General features: G+C 35.9%; 1 protein-coding gene and 1 long non-coding RNA gene across 2 annotated transcripts in view; both read right to left on the bottom strand.

Moving 5' to 3' along the window:
* Nucleotides 1-254: 254 nt before the first annotated feature.
* Nucleotides 255-2,552, bottom strand: LOC120464756 (uncharacterized). Its single transcript, XR_016147032.1, has 6 exons — nt 2,310-2,552; nt 1,753-1,797; nt 1,540-1,595; nt 1,124-1,268; nt 836-906; nt 255-429 (listed from the first exon to the last, which is right to left on the bottom strand). It is a non-coding gene; the product is annotated as an uncharacterized LOC120464756 (long non-coding RNA).
* A 4,242-nt stretch (nt 2,553-6,794) lies between these two features.
* Nucleotides 6,795-16,455, bottom strand: part of vps35l (VPS35 endosomal protein sorting factor like) — a 31,315-nt gene continuing 21,654 nt past the window's right edge. Inside the window, exons 20-30 of the mRNA XM_089121926.1 lie at nt 16,148-16,233; nt 15,931-16,011; nt 15,770-15,833; nt 14,582-14,680; nt 13,696-13,773; nt 12,710-12,824; nt 11,962-12,101; nt 11,722-11,887; nt 11,502-11,620; nt 7,531-7,677; nt 6,795-7,442 (exon numbers count right to left, since the gene is read on the bottom strand). Coding sequence (XP_088978052.1) covers nt 7,344-7,442; nt 7,531-7,677; nt 11,502-11,620; nt 11,722-11,887; nt 11,962-12,101; nt 12,710-12,824; nt 13,696-13,773; nt 14,582-14,680; nt 15,770-15,833; nt 15,931-16,011; nt 16,148-16,233 — 1,194 coding nt within the window. The 3' untranslated portion in view covers nt 6,795-7,343. The remainder of the gene's footprint in view (nt 7,443-7,530; nt 7,678-11,501; nt 11,621-11,721; nt 11,888-11,961; nt 12,102-12,709; nt 12,825-13,695; nt 13,774-14,581; nt 14,681-15,769; nt 15,834-15,930; nt 16,012-16,147; nt 16,234-16,455) is intronic.

The following is a 16,455-nucleotide window of genomic DNA, read 5'->3' as shown; positions in this document are numbered from 1 at the left end:
GGTGCATATATGAACACATATAGGTGCATATATTTGTGCATATATGAACCTATATATGTACATGTATGCATGCATATATGTACACATATAGGTGCATATATACATGCATACATGTACCTATATATGTACATGTATGTACGCATATATGTGCACATATACTGTAGGTGCATTTATACATGCACCAACATGTTTACCTATATTAGAATAATTATTAAAATCCATAGCTACTAGGCAACATAAATAATAGTCCAAAATGTATGCATTTAGATTATTTATTTACTTAAGATCAAATAGTACAAAAACAAAAATAAGACAAAAAAACTGGATAGAAAAAATATCTTTTTGATCTTCTCAGCTCCATGAGCTTTGAATTGATAGACGTGCCCATCTCCCCTCGGCTGGCTGACGGCCACTTCTTCAATGTAGCATCTAGAGAAGACAAAAATAATAATAATAATAAGAAGAAGAAGAAGAAGAAGAAGAAAAATATAGTACTTCATCAGGAACCCAAAGTGCTTACAGTACAGATGTGATCGGACACATATTTTTTGATAAAAGGTTGATCATTTTAAAAAATGTGTCATGTAAACATGTCAATTGGAAGATTCTGAAAAATCTGAAACGTGGCTTAAGAAAAGGAAAGTTAGGATCAAGAACTGAGCAAGCGATGAATTAGTATTATAGGTTCCAAGTAGATATAGTAACAATAATCCCTTATACAGTCTCAATTGATGCCTAATAAACATTGATACAAGTAGGCTATGGTTAAAGTGGTGAACTTATAAAATCCTAATGCGTTGAGAAGGGAAAACAAAACTTTTATACATTTACTCACCAATAATGATGCCTTTTTAATTTGGTCAAGGGCGACCAGCTGCTCCCCATCCCCTCTGGTTGGCTTCCCACCTTAAAGTAAAATTTCAAAATTATTATAAAAGGGGGTTAAAATGAAGCTTGTGAAAGCAATACTTTTTTTATATACACATCACATTTTCTTGAGGTGCAAGGAAATACAAAAATGGCAAGTAAAAAAGCGATGGTATGCCCGCACACAAACATAATTTATTCCACAGAATATTAATTGTTTTTTACGGACAGAAGAGATTAGGAGAATGTTTTGTACCATTCAGGTTGTTTTTCAGCAAAGTCTCCAGATCAAATGTGCCCAGCAGCAGATTCCACACCATGGCAGTAGCAGAGGTGGCAAGGAGGGCTGCTTTCCACACTTCTGCCTGGCAAAACACCCCAGAGCCCTTTATAACTTCAATCTGAAAAATAATTTATTCATTTATTGGCATTGTTTCATATTGATTCTTATGCTTAGCTTCCCAATAGTTTATATGTTTTTATGTATGAATGCAGATTAATGATAAAGAAACAAAATAATAATATTACACAAAATAATAATATGAAACAAATTAATAATTGCCCTAAATGTTCTTAAAAGAGAGGAGGAGGAGGAGGAGGAGGATAGGGTGTCGGGGTGGGGATGGGGATATTTATTAATAAATAAATAAAAATTCAAAGGGGGTTACTCACCGGTTGCACTTTTCAAAAGAGGAGGAATCTAAATCCTCAACAGGACTCCTTCCAGTCTTGTTCATAGAAGAAAAATAAAAGTTATTCTCTTCAATAAATTAAAGTGCAAATAACTTAAATCAAATAATTAACACTATCAATCAGCCCAACATCACAAGTCTCTACAGCTCTGCTAGAGAAACAATTTTAAAAAGCAAAATCAGAGGAACTTACCTTTTTGAGCAATAATGGCGAGGTAACTTTTCATTTGAGGTAATTCTAGAAAGAGGTTATATAAAGAAAAAAAAAAACAATTACAATCACTTAATCAAAATAGTAATGCCCTAACGTTAATGTTTATTATTTGAAAGACATTTCCTGCAACTGTAAAGGCAAGCCCATTGATACGGCTCTTACTTTCACCAATTTCGACCAAATTCAAACTCCACAGGTATTTTTTTTTTTCTGGAGCCGATTGCCTTCTTGAGCCGTTGGCAGAGAAGTATCATTTATTCTCATGACGTTATGTTCTCTAGGCCATGACTTTTGTTAACCCTCTACGAATTCCTCCAGAAAGAAACAAATAAATACACGTTAATTCTAAATTGAATCTTATCAACGGCTAAGTTATTTTAGCACCCACAGTAACGTTACGTTACCTCACCAGCTAACAACATAGGAAGTGTATGGGCTGAAACAGGTGTGTTTGGCAAAAAATAAATGCTAAGTTTATACTTCTCTGCCACCGCAATTTCCACCCTGCAAATAAATATAAAATTAGGAATACTTACGATTGGTGATAAGTAGGACTTAGAGGATCTCCAATGCTGAAATCGCAATTTTTACTCCCAGCCGTTATCTTCCGGCGCGAAACTTGACTTCATCTCATCGGATACGGATAACGTCAAGCGTTAGGCGGGTGACGTCATCAACTACGGGGCGCTGTAGCGGCCAATCGGCAGTGCAGCAGCATTCGAATTTATTAACCACTGTGAATTGCTCAGATAGATGGTGGGATGATGATGATTATTTGAATGTACGTTCTATTCATTCACTTTTTTTTTTTTTTTTGCTACATTTTGACTGTAATGACCTTTCAGCCAGAAAAAAAACTGCATTCAGACAATACAGAAAACATTGCAATTTGCATTGCATTTGGTTGATGTATCGGTGAATGTGTGGATGTGTATGGGAAAGTGACTTGAAATTGGAAAAAGGGCTTTTTGGTAAAATGAAAAAACAACAAACCCTTTTGTTATACATTTCCTTCTTTTCCACTAAGTCATTCTGATATGTATATAAATATTTATTTATTTATTTGAGCAATATAGTGACATATACATACACTCTAAAAATGCTTTGGGTCAAACATGGACAAACCCAAATGTTGGGTTAAAAAATGCAATTAAAAAAATGTACAGTTGAAAAAGTGAAAGTGAAAGTTGAATTCGGGTTAAAATTTGAAATTACATTTTTAACCAAACATTTTGGGTTTGTCCATATTTCACCCAAATTTGGGTTCAAACAACCCAGCATTGTTTAGAGTGGATGAGCTACAAATGACCAGATCCTGCCATGAGCTACAGTATAGGATACTCTTGTATATAGCACTTATGTGTGGATATAAAGAAGCAATGCAGGAGACCTATATGGCCTGTATATGCACATATATGCACCTAAAATTGCCTATATGTGTCATATATACACACATATGCAGCATATATCTTATCATATATGTGCATATATGCACCTAAAATTGCCTATATGTGTCATATATACACACATATGCAGCATATATATTATCATATATGTGCATATATGCTGTATATATGCAGCATATATGTGCATATAAACTGCATATAGGTTTCATATATGCGCATATATCCTCATATAGTTTCTTTCCATGTGGGCACCTCCTCACTAAGATGGGATTTTCCATCCATTCCTTGCTCAGAGTTCACTGAAAATGTTCTGAAATCACTTCTAAGCTAAAACTCCTGGCAAGGAATTTTTAGGTTAAGTTAGGAGCTCTCTGAGAGGATTCTCAGAATCTTTAGGGATACGTTATGTATCAACACTGTGTACGCCAGTTTTCACGTTTCACGGCTAGATGTAGCCTACTAACAGTGAAATTAACATAAAAATGTGCGTTCCTCGAAGTAAACTTCATGTCTGGCGTACGTACAATTGCCTTGATTTTTGTCCGTTGACGACTCATAGAAGCAATAAAGTGAAGTGGCAAACATTACACTACGAATTGTTCTATCGTGCCACCAGCTGTCATATATTGCTTAATAATGTGTCAAATAATGTATCAATTACAAATTATGTCACAAGTCATTCTACTATGCAATTAAGAACATAAAGCATGTGCACACCCGTCTAGCAATGGCAGCGTTGGCTTTACTAAGAATAAAAAATAAACTTCATTAATTCGGTCAGTAAAGGTAAAAAAGAAAGTAATGTTTTTATTCAGCAAGGACACATTGATTTTTTTTAAAAGTGCCAGTAAATGCATTTATAATTATAAATAAAAGATTATAAGATTTCTATATGTGTTTGATTTAAGTTTTCATTCATTAAAGAATCCTGAAATTGCTATATCACGATTTCCCTGAAAATATGAAGCAGATGTTTCAACACTGATAATAATCATAAATGTTTCCTGATCATCAAATCATCATAGAATGATTTCTGAAGGATCATGTGATACTGAAGACGAGTAATGATGCTGAAAATTCAGCTTTGATCACAGGAATAAATTACACTTGCACATATATTCACATAGAAGACATTTTCTGTGAAATTTCGTTTCTTGCTGGCTTTAGCCATGTTCTTGCTGAGGGCTGTTTCACAAAAGCAGAATTTAGAAATCCAGGATAAGAGATAGGCTAAAGCTGGGCTTGACCTAGTGTGATCAGTGCATCCTGGCTTTATCAGTTTCACAAAGGCCAAACCAGGCTCAGGAGGAGTGGCTATGTCAAGCCAGGTGTAAGTAATTCAGATAAGTGGGTGTCAACAGCTTTCTTCAAGAGACCACACGGTCCATCACAGATTCATTGATGCTACAATGGACAAGTTGCGTGTGTAACGGAGGCCAGCTAGTAGTTGCTGTGCAAGTAAACCTCACTTCCCGATCTCAATAGGCGCTCTAGCGACAGATGCTAGAGGCTGCAGTCTTTAGCCTCCTTGTTAGCGCGCCTGACTCTCATGCCGGAGACCCGGGTTCGAGGCCCGCTCGTAGCAGGTTGAGTTGGACCCGGGTGTGAGGGGTTACATTGGTGCTGTGACCCGGATGAGAGTGAGGTTTAGGGGGGTGAGTGTAACGGAGGCCAGCTAGTAGTTGCTGTGCAAGTAAACCTCACTTCCCGATCTCAATAGGCGCTCTAGCGACAGATGCTAGAGGCTGCAGTCTTTAGCCTCCTTGTTAGCGCGCCTGACTGTCACGCCGGAGACCCGGGTTCGAGGCCCGCTCGGAGCGGGGCGAGTAGGACCCGGGTGTGAGGGGTTACACGTGCGCCATACCTCACACCAAATAAGCAACATCTTTTAATGGAGATTTACAAGGAATTGAAGCACATCATAGGCTACTCAGAAAAGGAAACACAGCCACTATTATAAAGGTGCGAGAAAGGGCATGGCAAACAATAGCGGATCGACTGAATGCGGCTTAATCCGCTATCTTGGTTTTGTGAAACAGCCCTCAGGTTTCTTTTGCCAAATTGGACTAATTACCATTTTTAAATTAATTTAATTGAGGGAGGAGACTGGGTGGGGCATTGTAGTCTTCTCAAGAATAGTCTGACTAGCTAAAATACAGAACTATTTTTTATATATTACAAGGGAGGAGTTACATAGAGGAGGGGAAACAAAGCAGATGTAAATGATTCAGCTGGTTACCTGAATCATTTGAGTTCATCAGGTAACAGTGTAACTCAGAACCTTGAGATGCTAATCCAATCAGCCTGATTAGATCAACAAAAGGCCCAACTGATGTGACACAAGGTTAATGTCCGAAAACTTGATGGAAACTCAAAATGGAAAACATTGTGTGCACTTTCTCAGTTATAAACAGTGTTGTGCAAGTTACTTCCAAACTGTAATACATTAGGTATTACTGTTATTTAAAAGTAATTCATTACCTTACAATATTACTGTCTCAGAATTGTAATGCGTTACATTTCTCATGTATTACTTTTGAGTTACTTTTACCAAAATAACTAAGTAGTACTTAACTTTGGGGCTGTAAGCAAAATGAAACCGAAATCGCGATTTGTCACACGACTCAGATCCACGAACCTGCAGAATCGCGACACACCTCTTCCAACTCCAGCGTTATTCTCCTTACCGTCCAGATCCAATGCTGCCTTATCTTTAAATTAGGCTATTAGTATTATTTGAAGTTAACATTATAAAATACGTAGACCTACACCACAAAACTAGTTGAGGATAAATTATTTAAAATTGGGGAAGTCCAGCATTATGGACATGACATTTGCAGTCAAAACTTGAAATAAAAATTTTCAGAAAATACATTGAAACGTATATAGGCTATTTCCTTAAAGGACAGACATTAGACATTAGACAAATATCAGTCTATGTTTTATTTTTAATATTAGGGAAAAGACACACATTCATGCGTGACAAAAAAAAAAAAATAGGAGGCAAAATATATTTTTGGTAATTCTGTTAATTACACTGCGCAAATCGGATGAGGAGAGGTTGGCATTTTAGTTTTCGTGTTCGCATTTATGAGGAAAAAACAATGTTACAGACGCGACCGCTCTGAACTGGCACAAAAAGACTGCTTTAAAACTTTCACATAGTCTGTTGCCTTTAAGAAGTAAAATACACTGTAATACAATTGTAATACAAGCCTGACTGAACATGTAACGAGTAAAATATTACTGAAAATTGATTAGTAATGCTTACACTACTGTGTTACAGCAAAAAGTAATATGTTACTGTAGGCTAATGTATTACTTTTGTAATGTGTTACTCCCAACACTGGTTATAAACACTGTTGTACTGGAACCTAAATTAAACATTTAAATAAAAATGTGTAATCCCTCATGGGCTAAACTAGAAGTTGGTGTAACCCTTGAACCCAATTGAAGTTTTACATGATTTGGAATATTGCAGGAAACAAACTCTGTGACCAACCAGTTCTGACAGAAACTCATTCAGAGAAACAAAGTCTATTCAGAGAAAAAAAGTCTTTTCAGAGAAACTGAAGTCTTCAAACCGGTCTGACCTCGAACAAAATCAACACGGCATTATGATTTAGATTCAGTATTTTATGACATGATTGTTATGTTATGCACATAAACTGTACAAAAACAAGTGCAAACTGACATTATCGACAATAAGAAATATTAATAGGTCATGACTAGATTTCTGATATAAGACATACTGTAGAAAATTGGGTCCCACTTTATATTAAGTGGCTTTAAGTACTATGTACTTACATTGAAATGAATAATTTGATACAATGGACCTATTGTGAACATACATGTTTTTACATAGTACTTATGTTTTACAAATACCATCATGTAATTACAGCTGTAATTAATTTATGTAATTACATTTGTAATTACCCAGTTGACCCTTGCCTTAAGCCTTAACCAACCCTTATACCTACCACCTTACCCATATCACATCACAATAGCAGCAAAAGTGTTTTACAATACAACTTGAACATAATAAGTACACTGTACTTATTTTTCTATGTCAGTACATAGTACTTAACGCCACTTAACATAAAGTGGGACCGAAGATGTAATTACAGGTTAATTTTAGTAATGGTTTCAGGGTTTCGTCACGTGTCAGGCTCGGGACTGCAGAGACAGACGTGCTGTGATGTCAGAGAGATGGCTCATGTCAGCCAGCTGTGCCTGATGCTTGATATACTCTAGAGTCCGAACCTGGAGAGGACGAGAGACAGAGGTCAACACATTACATTTGCTGCTGTACATCAACGGCTTTGTGCGTGTGTGTGTGCATACGACTCACTGATGTGCGTGTCTCACAGAAGCCGTGTTTGTGACTGAGGTTCCACAGGTTGACAGCCAGCTGATTGAGTTTGTTGTTCCGTAGATCACCATGCGCCAACAGACAGCCGAACAGAGAGAAGGCCAGACTGCCCTGCCTGCGCACTCCCTTACACACACACACACACACACACACACACACACACACACACACACACACATCAGTACAGATATAACATATCAAACCTGCAGCCATGCAAACTCATACACATTAATAATATAACACACAGTGTTGGGGAAAGTTACTTTTAAAAGTAATGCATTACCACATTGTGTTATTCCATAATTTTTTTATAATTGTGTTACTTGGTAATGTCCATAAAAAGTAACTCTCCATTCTTTGCAGAAGAATAAGACGCAGGAGAAGACTGTTTGATGAAACAAATGTGATGTTTATCTTAAGTCATTTTTGGGAAGCATTTTATTTTACAGTCATGTTCCACATGTACATACAATGTACTTATAGTGATTACAATATTTGTGTAATAGCAAGGTACTAACCCTGAACCTACTCTTAAACCTAATGCAACCCCTTGTATTACCCAGTACTTTATTAGTTAGATTAAATATTATATTTGTGCAATTTAACATATTTAATTATTGCAGGTTTGTAAGATATTCTGAGTTTAAAATAAAGATCTACTTAACATTACTCATGTTTATAGCAATATCTCCTCTCAACCCCCAAAAATAAAAGCTCACTGGGATCTTCACATATCAGAAGTGAATCTTTGGTGGTTTGTTTGTTTGTTTAACAACATTAAGTTGAAAGATGAAAGGCTACCATCACAGACCTTGATTTATTGTACCATCATGATAATGTGTACTGTACACATACTTAAGCATTTCGCTGTTTCCACCCACCTATTTTTATGTGCATTTTGGGATATTGTATTTTTTTTTTAATAAAAAACAAGCAGGATGGAAACGAGAAGATGTGCATTTGTTAACACCTTATTTCGATAGTCCACTTTAGACATTCTATTGTACTAACTATAAGTAACTTTTCAAATACATGTCTGTAGTGTCAGTAGACCGTTAGTTTAGGGTCCGGTCCGGGTTAAGAGAATAAATCGACTTGTAGTTTTCAAGTTACTAAGGCCATGTCCTAAGGCCAACGAAATGTTTTCGTTTGAAAACGTATATTTTTCTCTCCGTTTTGGCCTTCCCAAGGCCGAACACTGAGAGGCCGTTTTTAAAGGGTTAGTTCAGGTGGCGGTAAAACTCCTAAGCGGTGAGCAGCCGGTAACAAGAAGTGGACGAATGAGAACGTCCTCGTCTCAGTTCTCGCGCATGCGCCCATAAGGAAGTAATGGAATAGTGGAATAAAGTCGTTATTTATGTTTTTTTCGCACAAAAAGTAGTCTCGTCGCTTGATAAACTTATAATTGAGCCGCTGTAGGCACATGGAATATTTAAACCTTTTCTTTAATGACTTTATGGGCCGTCAAGAGCCAGTCCCTTAGGCAGTCTATCTAGGACTGATCTAGCTCTCAGATTCAATCAAAAATATCTTTATTTGTGTTCCGAAGATGAACGAAGGTCTTACGGGGTTGGAACAGCATGGGGGTGAGTAATTAATGACTTAATTTTCATTTTTGGGTGACCTAACCCTTTAAGTAAACGAAAACGCATCTTTTGGAAAACGCTCTCCAAAGTGGATAAATTTGAAAACGCCGTTTTCGCATTGTAGTGTGGACAGTGAAACCGGAGGTATTTCAAAACGATGATGTAAGTTTAGTCATGTGATCCATGTAGTACCAATAGATATTCATGTTTATCGGTATTGTGCCTGTTAGGCCTGTGTTATTTATTTTTACACTGTTGCTAAAATATGTTACTTTCCATTTTACTTAAAGGGGTGATGAACTGAGAAATCAAATTTTCCTTGAGCTTTTGACATCTAAGAGGTCATCCTATTATAAAACTATCCTGTAAGTTTCAGAACTGAAAACGTCCTTATGAGTCCAATAAAAGCTTTTATTGACACCAGCCCCAGCAAACGACTCGTTTTTAAAAGTGGGGAACTATGACAAAAAAAGAGGATAAAACACCACCCCCGCAGAAGTAGATCAACTCCTACTTCAACACGGTCAGTTTAGCCCCGCCCACAGATTCTCGCATTACACGCAATCACGCATTACTAAATAACATAGGCCTACCTTGTGATGACAAAATGGATCGATCTACCGAGCAACACAGAATATTGTGCAGTGCCTGGTTGTGAAAGACGACAGTCGTTGCATAAGCTTCCTCTGGATTCCAATAGGATTGCATGGATAAACTAATAAACTAATATGTTGATCTAAAAAATAGCCTATTATTCATTTGGATGTTTTTGAACGCAAAAACCAAGCGAACGTCATAAGTTGACCTCGGACAACAACATAATAAAATTTAAAAAGCCAGTTCATGACCCCATTAATATGTGCTATTCTTCATAGCACAGTACTGCAAAGATCACAGATAATGTACTCACATTTGCTGTCCTGCAGCAAACCAGGAGAGCAGCTGCGTTTTAGACCAAACATATGGTGACTGAATGCGACCTGGACGCATCAGTGATGGTGAGATATTTTGCTAAATAAAATTATCCTGTCAATGTGTGATTTCCTGTATATCTAAATATGTTTAGATCTTCACAGTGAAAGGTAAAACTTCCAAAATCTCTGTCTAAACAATGAGTAGAGATCACTTCCGGCGGAATGTTGGATATGGTTCAGTTCGGTTCAGTTAGACATCTGATTCAGATCAATTGGACATGGCTGTTAACAAGAGGTAAAAACAATATAAATACTGTTCGTTTTCTCACACAAACTGCTCGTTTCGTGTCTTAGGCCATCAATGTGTACTTACATTTACATCATTAAATCATGTTTAATTTTGACTTCTCTGTGCATGCTCTTTAACGTGGACCCCCATACCTGCATTATATGACTGACAGACAACAACGGGTTGACTGAAAAATGTCAAAATTGAAAATACTGTGGAAACAATGACACCTACATCTTGGATGCCCTTGAGGTAAGCTAAAACATATCAAAAATTAATTTCAAAGTGAACTATCCCTTTAATTAGAAAAGCCTTTAAGCACTGTCCCAATCACGCAAAATCATGCTTGTCCCATCCACAAAAATTGTGTTTGTGTGGACGGGACAAAATAAAAACAACCTAATTCTGAAAATAGAAACTCATCTGAAAATAGAAATTTTAGGACCTTATTATGAAAACTAGCAAAAGCTTATGTAATTTTCCTCAGTTCATGCATATCAGGGTCCACTTCCTGTTTGATGCCTGCCCCGCCCACCTACGGGATGTCACACCAAAAAGGGCATCTCATTTTGATTGTGGTTTCACAGCTAGGACTCAGCAAAAAAAAATGTTTTTATTTTCACCCTATGTTTGTATGGATAATGAGGTCCAAACATCATTTTTAAAAAAAGAGGTGACTTCAATTGGACAGATAAATACCACAATAATAATAATAATAATAATACAGAAGTTTTCATCTGCGCGCAAGCAATGTATGATGAACGAAGTACGAACAAAGAGCCACAGTGGCTTCCCCAATTGTATTAACTTCCATTTTTATTACAAATATTTTGCGTGTTCTCTTGAACACATGGGAAGGAAATGGAGATTTATTCGCAAATGTTTCATGTGATATTCAAATTTTCAGAATAATTTAAATTCACAACTTTGGATGGAAACGGTTATTTTTATCTGTTTTCTTCAGTGTCCGTCTCTGTGCAATGCATCATCCCGTTTCACAACAAACTGCATGTGAAGTCTGTGAAACCACAGACTATAGAACCTCAAGCTCCAGGTCACTGATAAATTAAACAACCCCACAAAACAAATGTTTGGCTACTATCAGCACTGATTTTTCCCAATTAGCGTTAGTTCCAAGAAGTAACTATCTATAACACTCACCTCATCTCGGCCCAGGGTCTTTAAATGATCCAGAACCTGACCAATCAGAGTCTCACATAACTTGTTGATCTCTGCGATGAACTTGGGATCTCCTCCATAGAGGGTTTCATTGGAGTCCACTGCAACAAGAGCATGAGTGATTCCGTTTAGATTTCAATGTTGTAAAGACTTTAAGATGATGTTTAATAGAGTAGCTTTCTGCATTGATTCAGAGGGGTACCTTTAGGAATGGTGTAGAGATAGTTTTCCTGGCTCATAGCTGCTAGCAATGGCAAAGCGCTGATGTAGACTCGGACCTTGGCATCACTGTTGTCCTCCCAGGTGTAGTCCTGCACCATATTCAAGAGCCCTCGCACAAGATACAGCACACCCTGCTCCGGATGGTCCTATGAGACATAGCGAACAATATGGACTAGAGACATGGCTAGAACATTACTGCAAATGTTTATGCATATATTACCGGTACTACGAGCAGTGTGGAGAGAAAGTTGTTAATGAATTCAAGAAAGAAGGGCTCTGATGATCGCTGTTTTCCCTCAATGCTGATGGTACGTGGGACTTCCGGCAAAATACTGACCGCTGCCTTTAGAAACGCGTCCGCTGAGAAAAGGACACAGAAATTAATTTTTCTCATACTTTTTCTCAGTCCACTTTGGTCTACTTCGGTCATTATAAAGTGCTTTATAAAAGCACTTTGATCTACTTCGGTCATTGTAAAGTGCTTTATAAATAAAGTTTGATTGATTGATACGTTTACACAACAACGATTTGCTTTAAATGGAGAAGTTTCTTTCTTTGAGTTTTCCGGCAGTCTTTAAAGCAGGATGGATTCTGATTGGCTGTCAGTACTTTTATCATTCATCATCTGAAAAAAAAAGAAATTGCTGTGAATGAGATTCCAATTGTATCTTTTCTCGGCGCCGTTACCGTTATAGTTGTGTTTTGGATTCTGCCATTCATTTACATTTAAATCAATTTTTAAAACTACATCTTTATCGTTATAGTTGTCGTCTTTAGTGTGAATTATTAAGAGAATGAATTATATTTTAAAATATGCTATAATAGTAGAGTTATTTAAAATTGTAACAGTATTACACAATATTCCAAAGATTTGAATAATGAGTATTTTAAATCCTCATTCTCTATTAGAGGCAGGAACAAGGATGTACAAAAGGTATATATTGAGTATGGGAGACTTCAGCACTCACCCTGGGACAGACACTGGTTGGCCAGTGCTACCTGTCCAGAGAGCAGGTATAGGTTGAGACGACTAAAGATACTCGTGAGAGATGGAATGGTGATGAAACTGTAGGCAGCACACGCCTAGAAAATAGACAACACACAAAAGGCAGAAAAGGCTCAGTCACTTATAGGATAAAACAGGATAAAGTCATATAAAAGGCATTTAATATTCAGTAATATTATCGATTGATTGCATGGACACTACTTGAGGAGAACAAAACTTGAACAATAATGACACCACTGTTTTCCGCAGAAATATAGCTGATTCTTATAGCTGATTCTACTTCGTTTCAGAATTGATAAATTTAGCAACATCGACAGTTATTGAACTGAACTAAATGAACATTGAACTGAATTGATCTGAATAATTAATGACACTATTGTCTTCTGTAAAGCTGTTGATAGCTGAATTGAACTCATTTTAGAATTGATGACCTCTACAGTTATTGCACTGAATAAACAATATAGTCTTCTGTAGAGTGGCTTTACAGCAGATTTTGAATCTTATATTTGATGAAGTTTGGCTCATTAATTATTATTTTCTATTGTTAATTACTATAGAGCTGCTTTTAAACGATCTGTATTGTATGAAGCATTTTATAATCAAAGGTGACTTGACTTGGAAGCAACATTATTAGGTAGAATCTACCAAACCTCTCAAAAAAATGTCTCCATTTCACTCCAAGGAGAGGAAAAAATATTTGAATATTTTACACAAGGAAATTACAATTATTTCTTTACAGATTTACTCCAGTTGTCATTACTGTAATGCAGAGCAGACAAAAATATAATTATATAACTACTTACGCATCTTAGTGATTTATTTTTTTATTTGTTTATACTGTATATATATATATATATATATATATATATATATATATATATATATATATATACATATATATAAATTCTCTTGAGATTCACACAGTATTTTGTAAAATGATAAACCAACCCTGACAAAAGCAGCCGTTTTACGTGAGTGATTGCCTTTCATGACACGCCTGGTCTCCATGGCTAACTGATTCACCGTCTGTAAGAGAGACATTCATTTCATCATAACATACAGTTCCTCAGCAGCACTTCATTACACTAACAGATTAGACTTTACAGCATTTTCCAAATAGTTTTTAATTTATTTACTAGTATAAAACACACAGGACATTAAAAATATATGATATAAATAATGGATTAAAGTATTAATGTAATAATGGTATAATATAATAAGTATAAACAATGTTTTGAAAATCCCTGTATCATAACAAGCATCAAAAGGCATGCTAATAAGTTAGCATATGAGACTCTTTTATATTATTGATTAAATTTTCGTTTAAAGTTCCTGTAAAATTATCATGGACAAAAAATAAAGGATTTTGAACTGAATTGGTCCCAAAGGATGTTAAATTCGAATTTAAATTGGAATGACAATAATTTAGTAATTTACTGAACTGCAATTCAAAGAAATACAACAGACAAAAGAGTAATTTCATAAGACCAGCTCTAGTATTCTAAATATTCTGAATAATACATATTATCATTAATTAGAATAATTTATTTCCTGGTATGTAGAATCCAAACCACAATGATAATAATTAAAATATAATAAAAACATACATTTGAAAAAAAAAAAGTCTATATTTTATTTGTTTACCTGGATGTCATGTGACCAACATCAGATAAGTGTGAGCATGCAGATGTGTTGTTAAATTATTCAAATATATAAATAAAATCTCAGGAGGTGCTTCAAGTAAATATCTGACATTAAAGGGTTTTGACTGACAGAAAAGGTTGGGAACCCCTGATTTAATACACAACACTTGCTTAAGACAAAGGGTGCTCACATGTATCAGGTGAATGATGACGGGCTCTAGATTACAGAAGGTCGCTCGGGCTTCCACACAGAAACTCAACTGCTGTTCAAAGTCCCTTCCGAAAGACACCTAATAAAAAAAAAAGGACCAAAATATGGCTACTAGTTTTTACTACTTTTAGGCTACTGGCTTTATGGCTACTAGTTATGCAATTTTGTGTCTACGACAAACGCGTACAAACATTATGGACCTGAATTTTGTATAAGTACTAATGTTGTGAATGTATTTTTCATGTATATATGCTTTATGACGTTATTTTCGATTTGATCAAGAATGTAAACTTGCTAACGCTGTTTGAGTATGACATTAGTAGCCATTCAGTTGCTATTGTTGCCAGTCAGATGCTATTGTGTAAAACAAACGTGTATAAAGTTAAAAAATGTAGCAAATTATCATTCAGAAACGTTTAGTAAGAGCCGTGTGTGGTGAGGTTCTGTTTGACTCTCTTCATCGCGGCTTTCTCGGTCTGATTCTGCCTCAAACTGATACTGCAGTTCGACACATATTTACATCTGGACCGGAGCTCATGACATGCACGTTTCGCCCGTAAAGGTAATGGGTGTTAACCTTCCGGACATCACAACACAATCCAAACTAACCAAATTGAGCCCACTGCCTGTTTCTGCAGGAGTGGTTTCATAGTCAACCGCTTGTTCAGGGGACAGAGGAGAGCGCGGCTTACAATAAAGGTGTTGAAAGTTTATGAAAAATAAGACTTTTTAAAAAAGAAAAACCACGAATACATGTTATATTGCACCCCATAAACACAATCATGCAAAGAAAAAAAGCAGTCAACCCCCCCCCCCATAACAATTTAATTATATATCAATATTTATTTTTTTTTGCATTACAATGTATAGAATATTATATATAATCTATGTATATTTTTATTTTTTCTATTCTGAGATCAGAGATCAGAAATGGTACAGCACTTAATGCATGTTTATAACCCAGATCATCTCATTGTTCAAGATGATGTATGTGGTTACTAGAAAATAACAAATTTAAGCATTTCTGCTTGACATGACATACTGCCAGTTCATATTTTTGACAGTTGAGATCTCAAAATGAAGAACTAGCTTCCAGTTAATTCAAAATTTATTTATTTATTTATTTATTTATTGAACTGTTGTAAAGTATTGTCGGACAGGGACTCACCATACGAATAAATCCGTTGATCAGAAGAGCCAGAGATCTTTTCTCATCATCTAGAGTTAGAGCACTACAACACAAAGTGTAAACACGTCAATGTAACACTCTCTAATTCAATTGCATTAATAGTATTAATAGTGAGACGCATTAATATATATCTCACTCACTTGACAGAGTCATGCATGGTCTTACAGATGTGCAGCAGCGCATTGAGAATGACGGGGTCTCTTGTTACTTCCTGCTGGTGTCTAAACAAAAGAGATAAGCCTTGTAACTAGAGCTAGAATAAACACTAACCATCCTCTACCTAGTATTTGAACACTTATTTGGCTACACAGAGGAAGTGTGAGAGTTTTAATACTGAATAGTGAGTGAAAAACATACTTGATGAAGACCTCCATGATTGATTTACACACCTCCACCCTCACACTGTCTTTCTGGAACATGTCCAGAAAGGGCAAAAACTTCTCCTGCAATCATTAAAACTATACATCAGCAAAAACAAATCATTTTATGATCATATTAATTTATTTTATATTACTCATATTTTATTTCAAAATTCCTGTAAAATAGTTTAATTTGAGCAAAATTTTATGAAATTTTACCTAAATTGGCACAATTGGATGTTAAATTTGGATATGAATTGGAATGACAGTGAGAAGAATTTTCTGAATTGCATTTCAAAGAAATGC

The sequence above is a fragment of the Pimephales promelas genome, chromosome 17 (genome assembly GCF_988280905.1).
Source record: "Pimephales promelas chromosome 17, fPimPro1.hap1.1, whole genome shotgun sequence".
NCBI lineage: Eukaryota > Metazoa > Chordata > Actinopteri > Cypriniformes > Leuciscidae > Pimephales > Pimephales promelas.
Note: the sequence above shows the minus strand (reverse complement) of the source record. Positions and strands in the feature narration are given on the sequence as shown.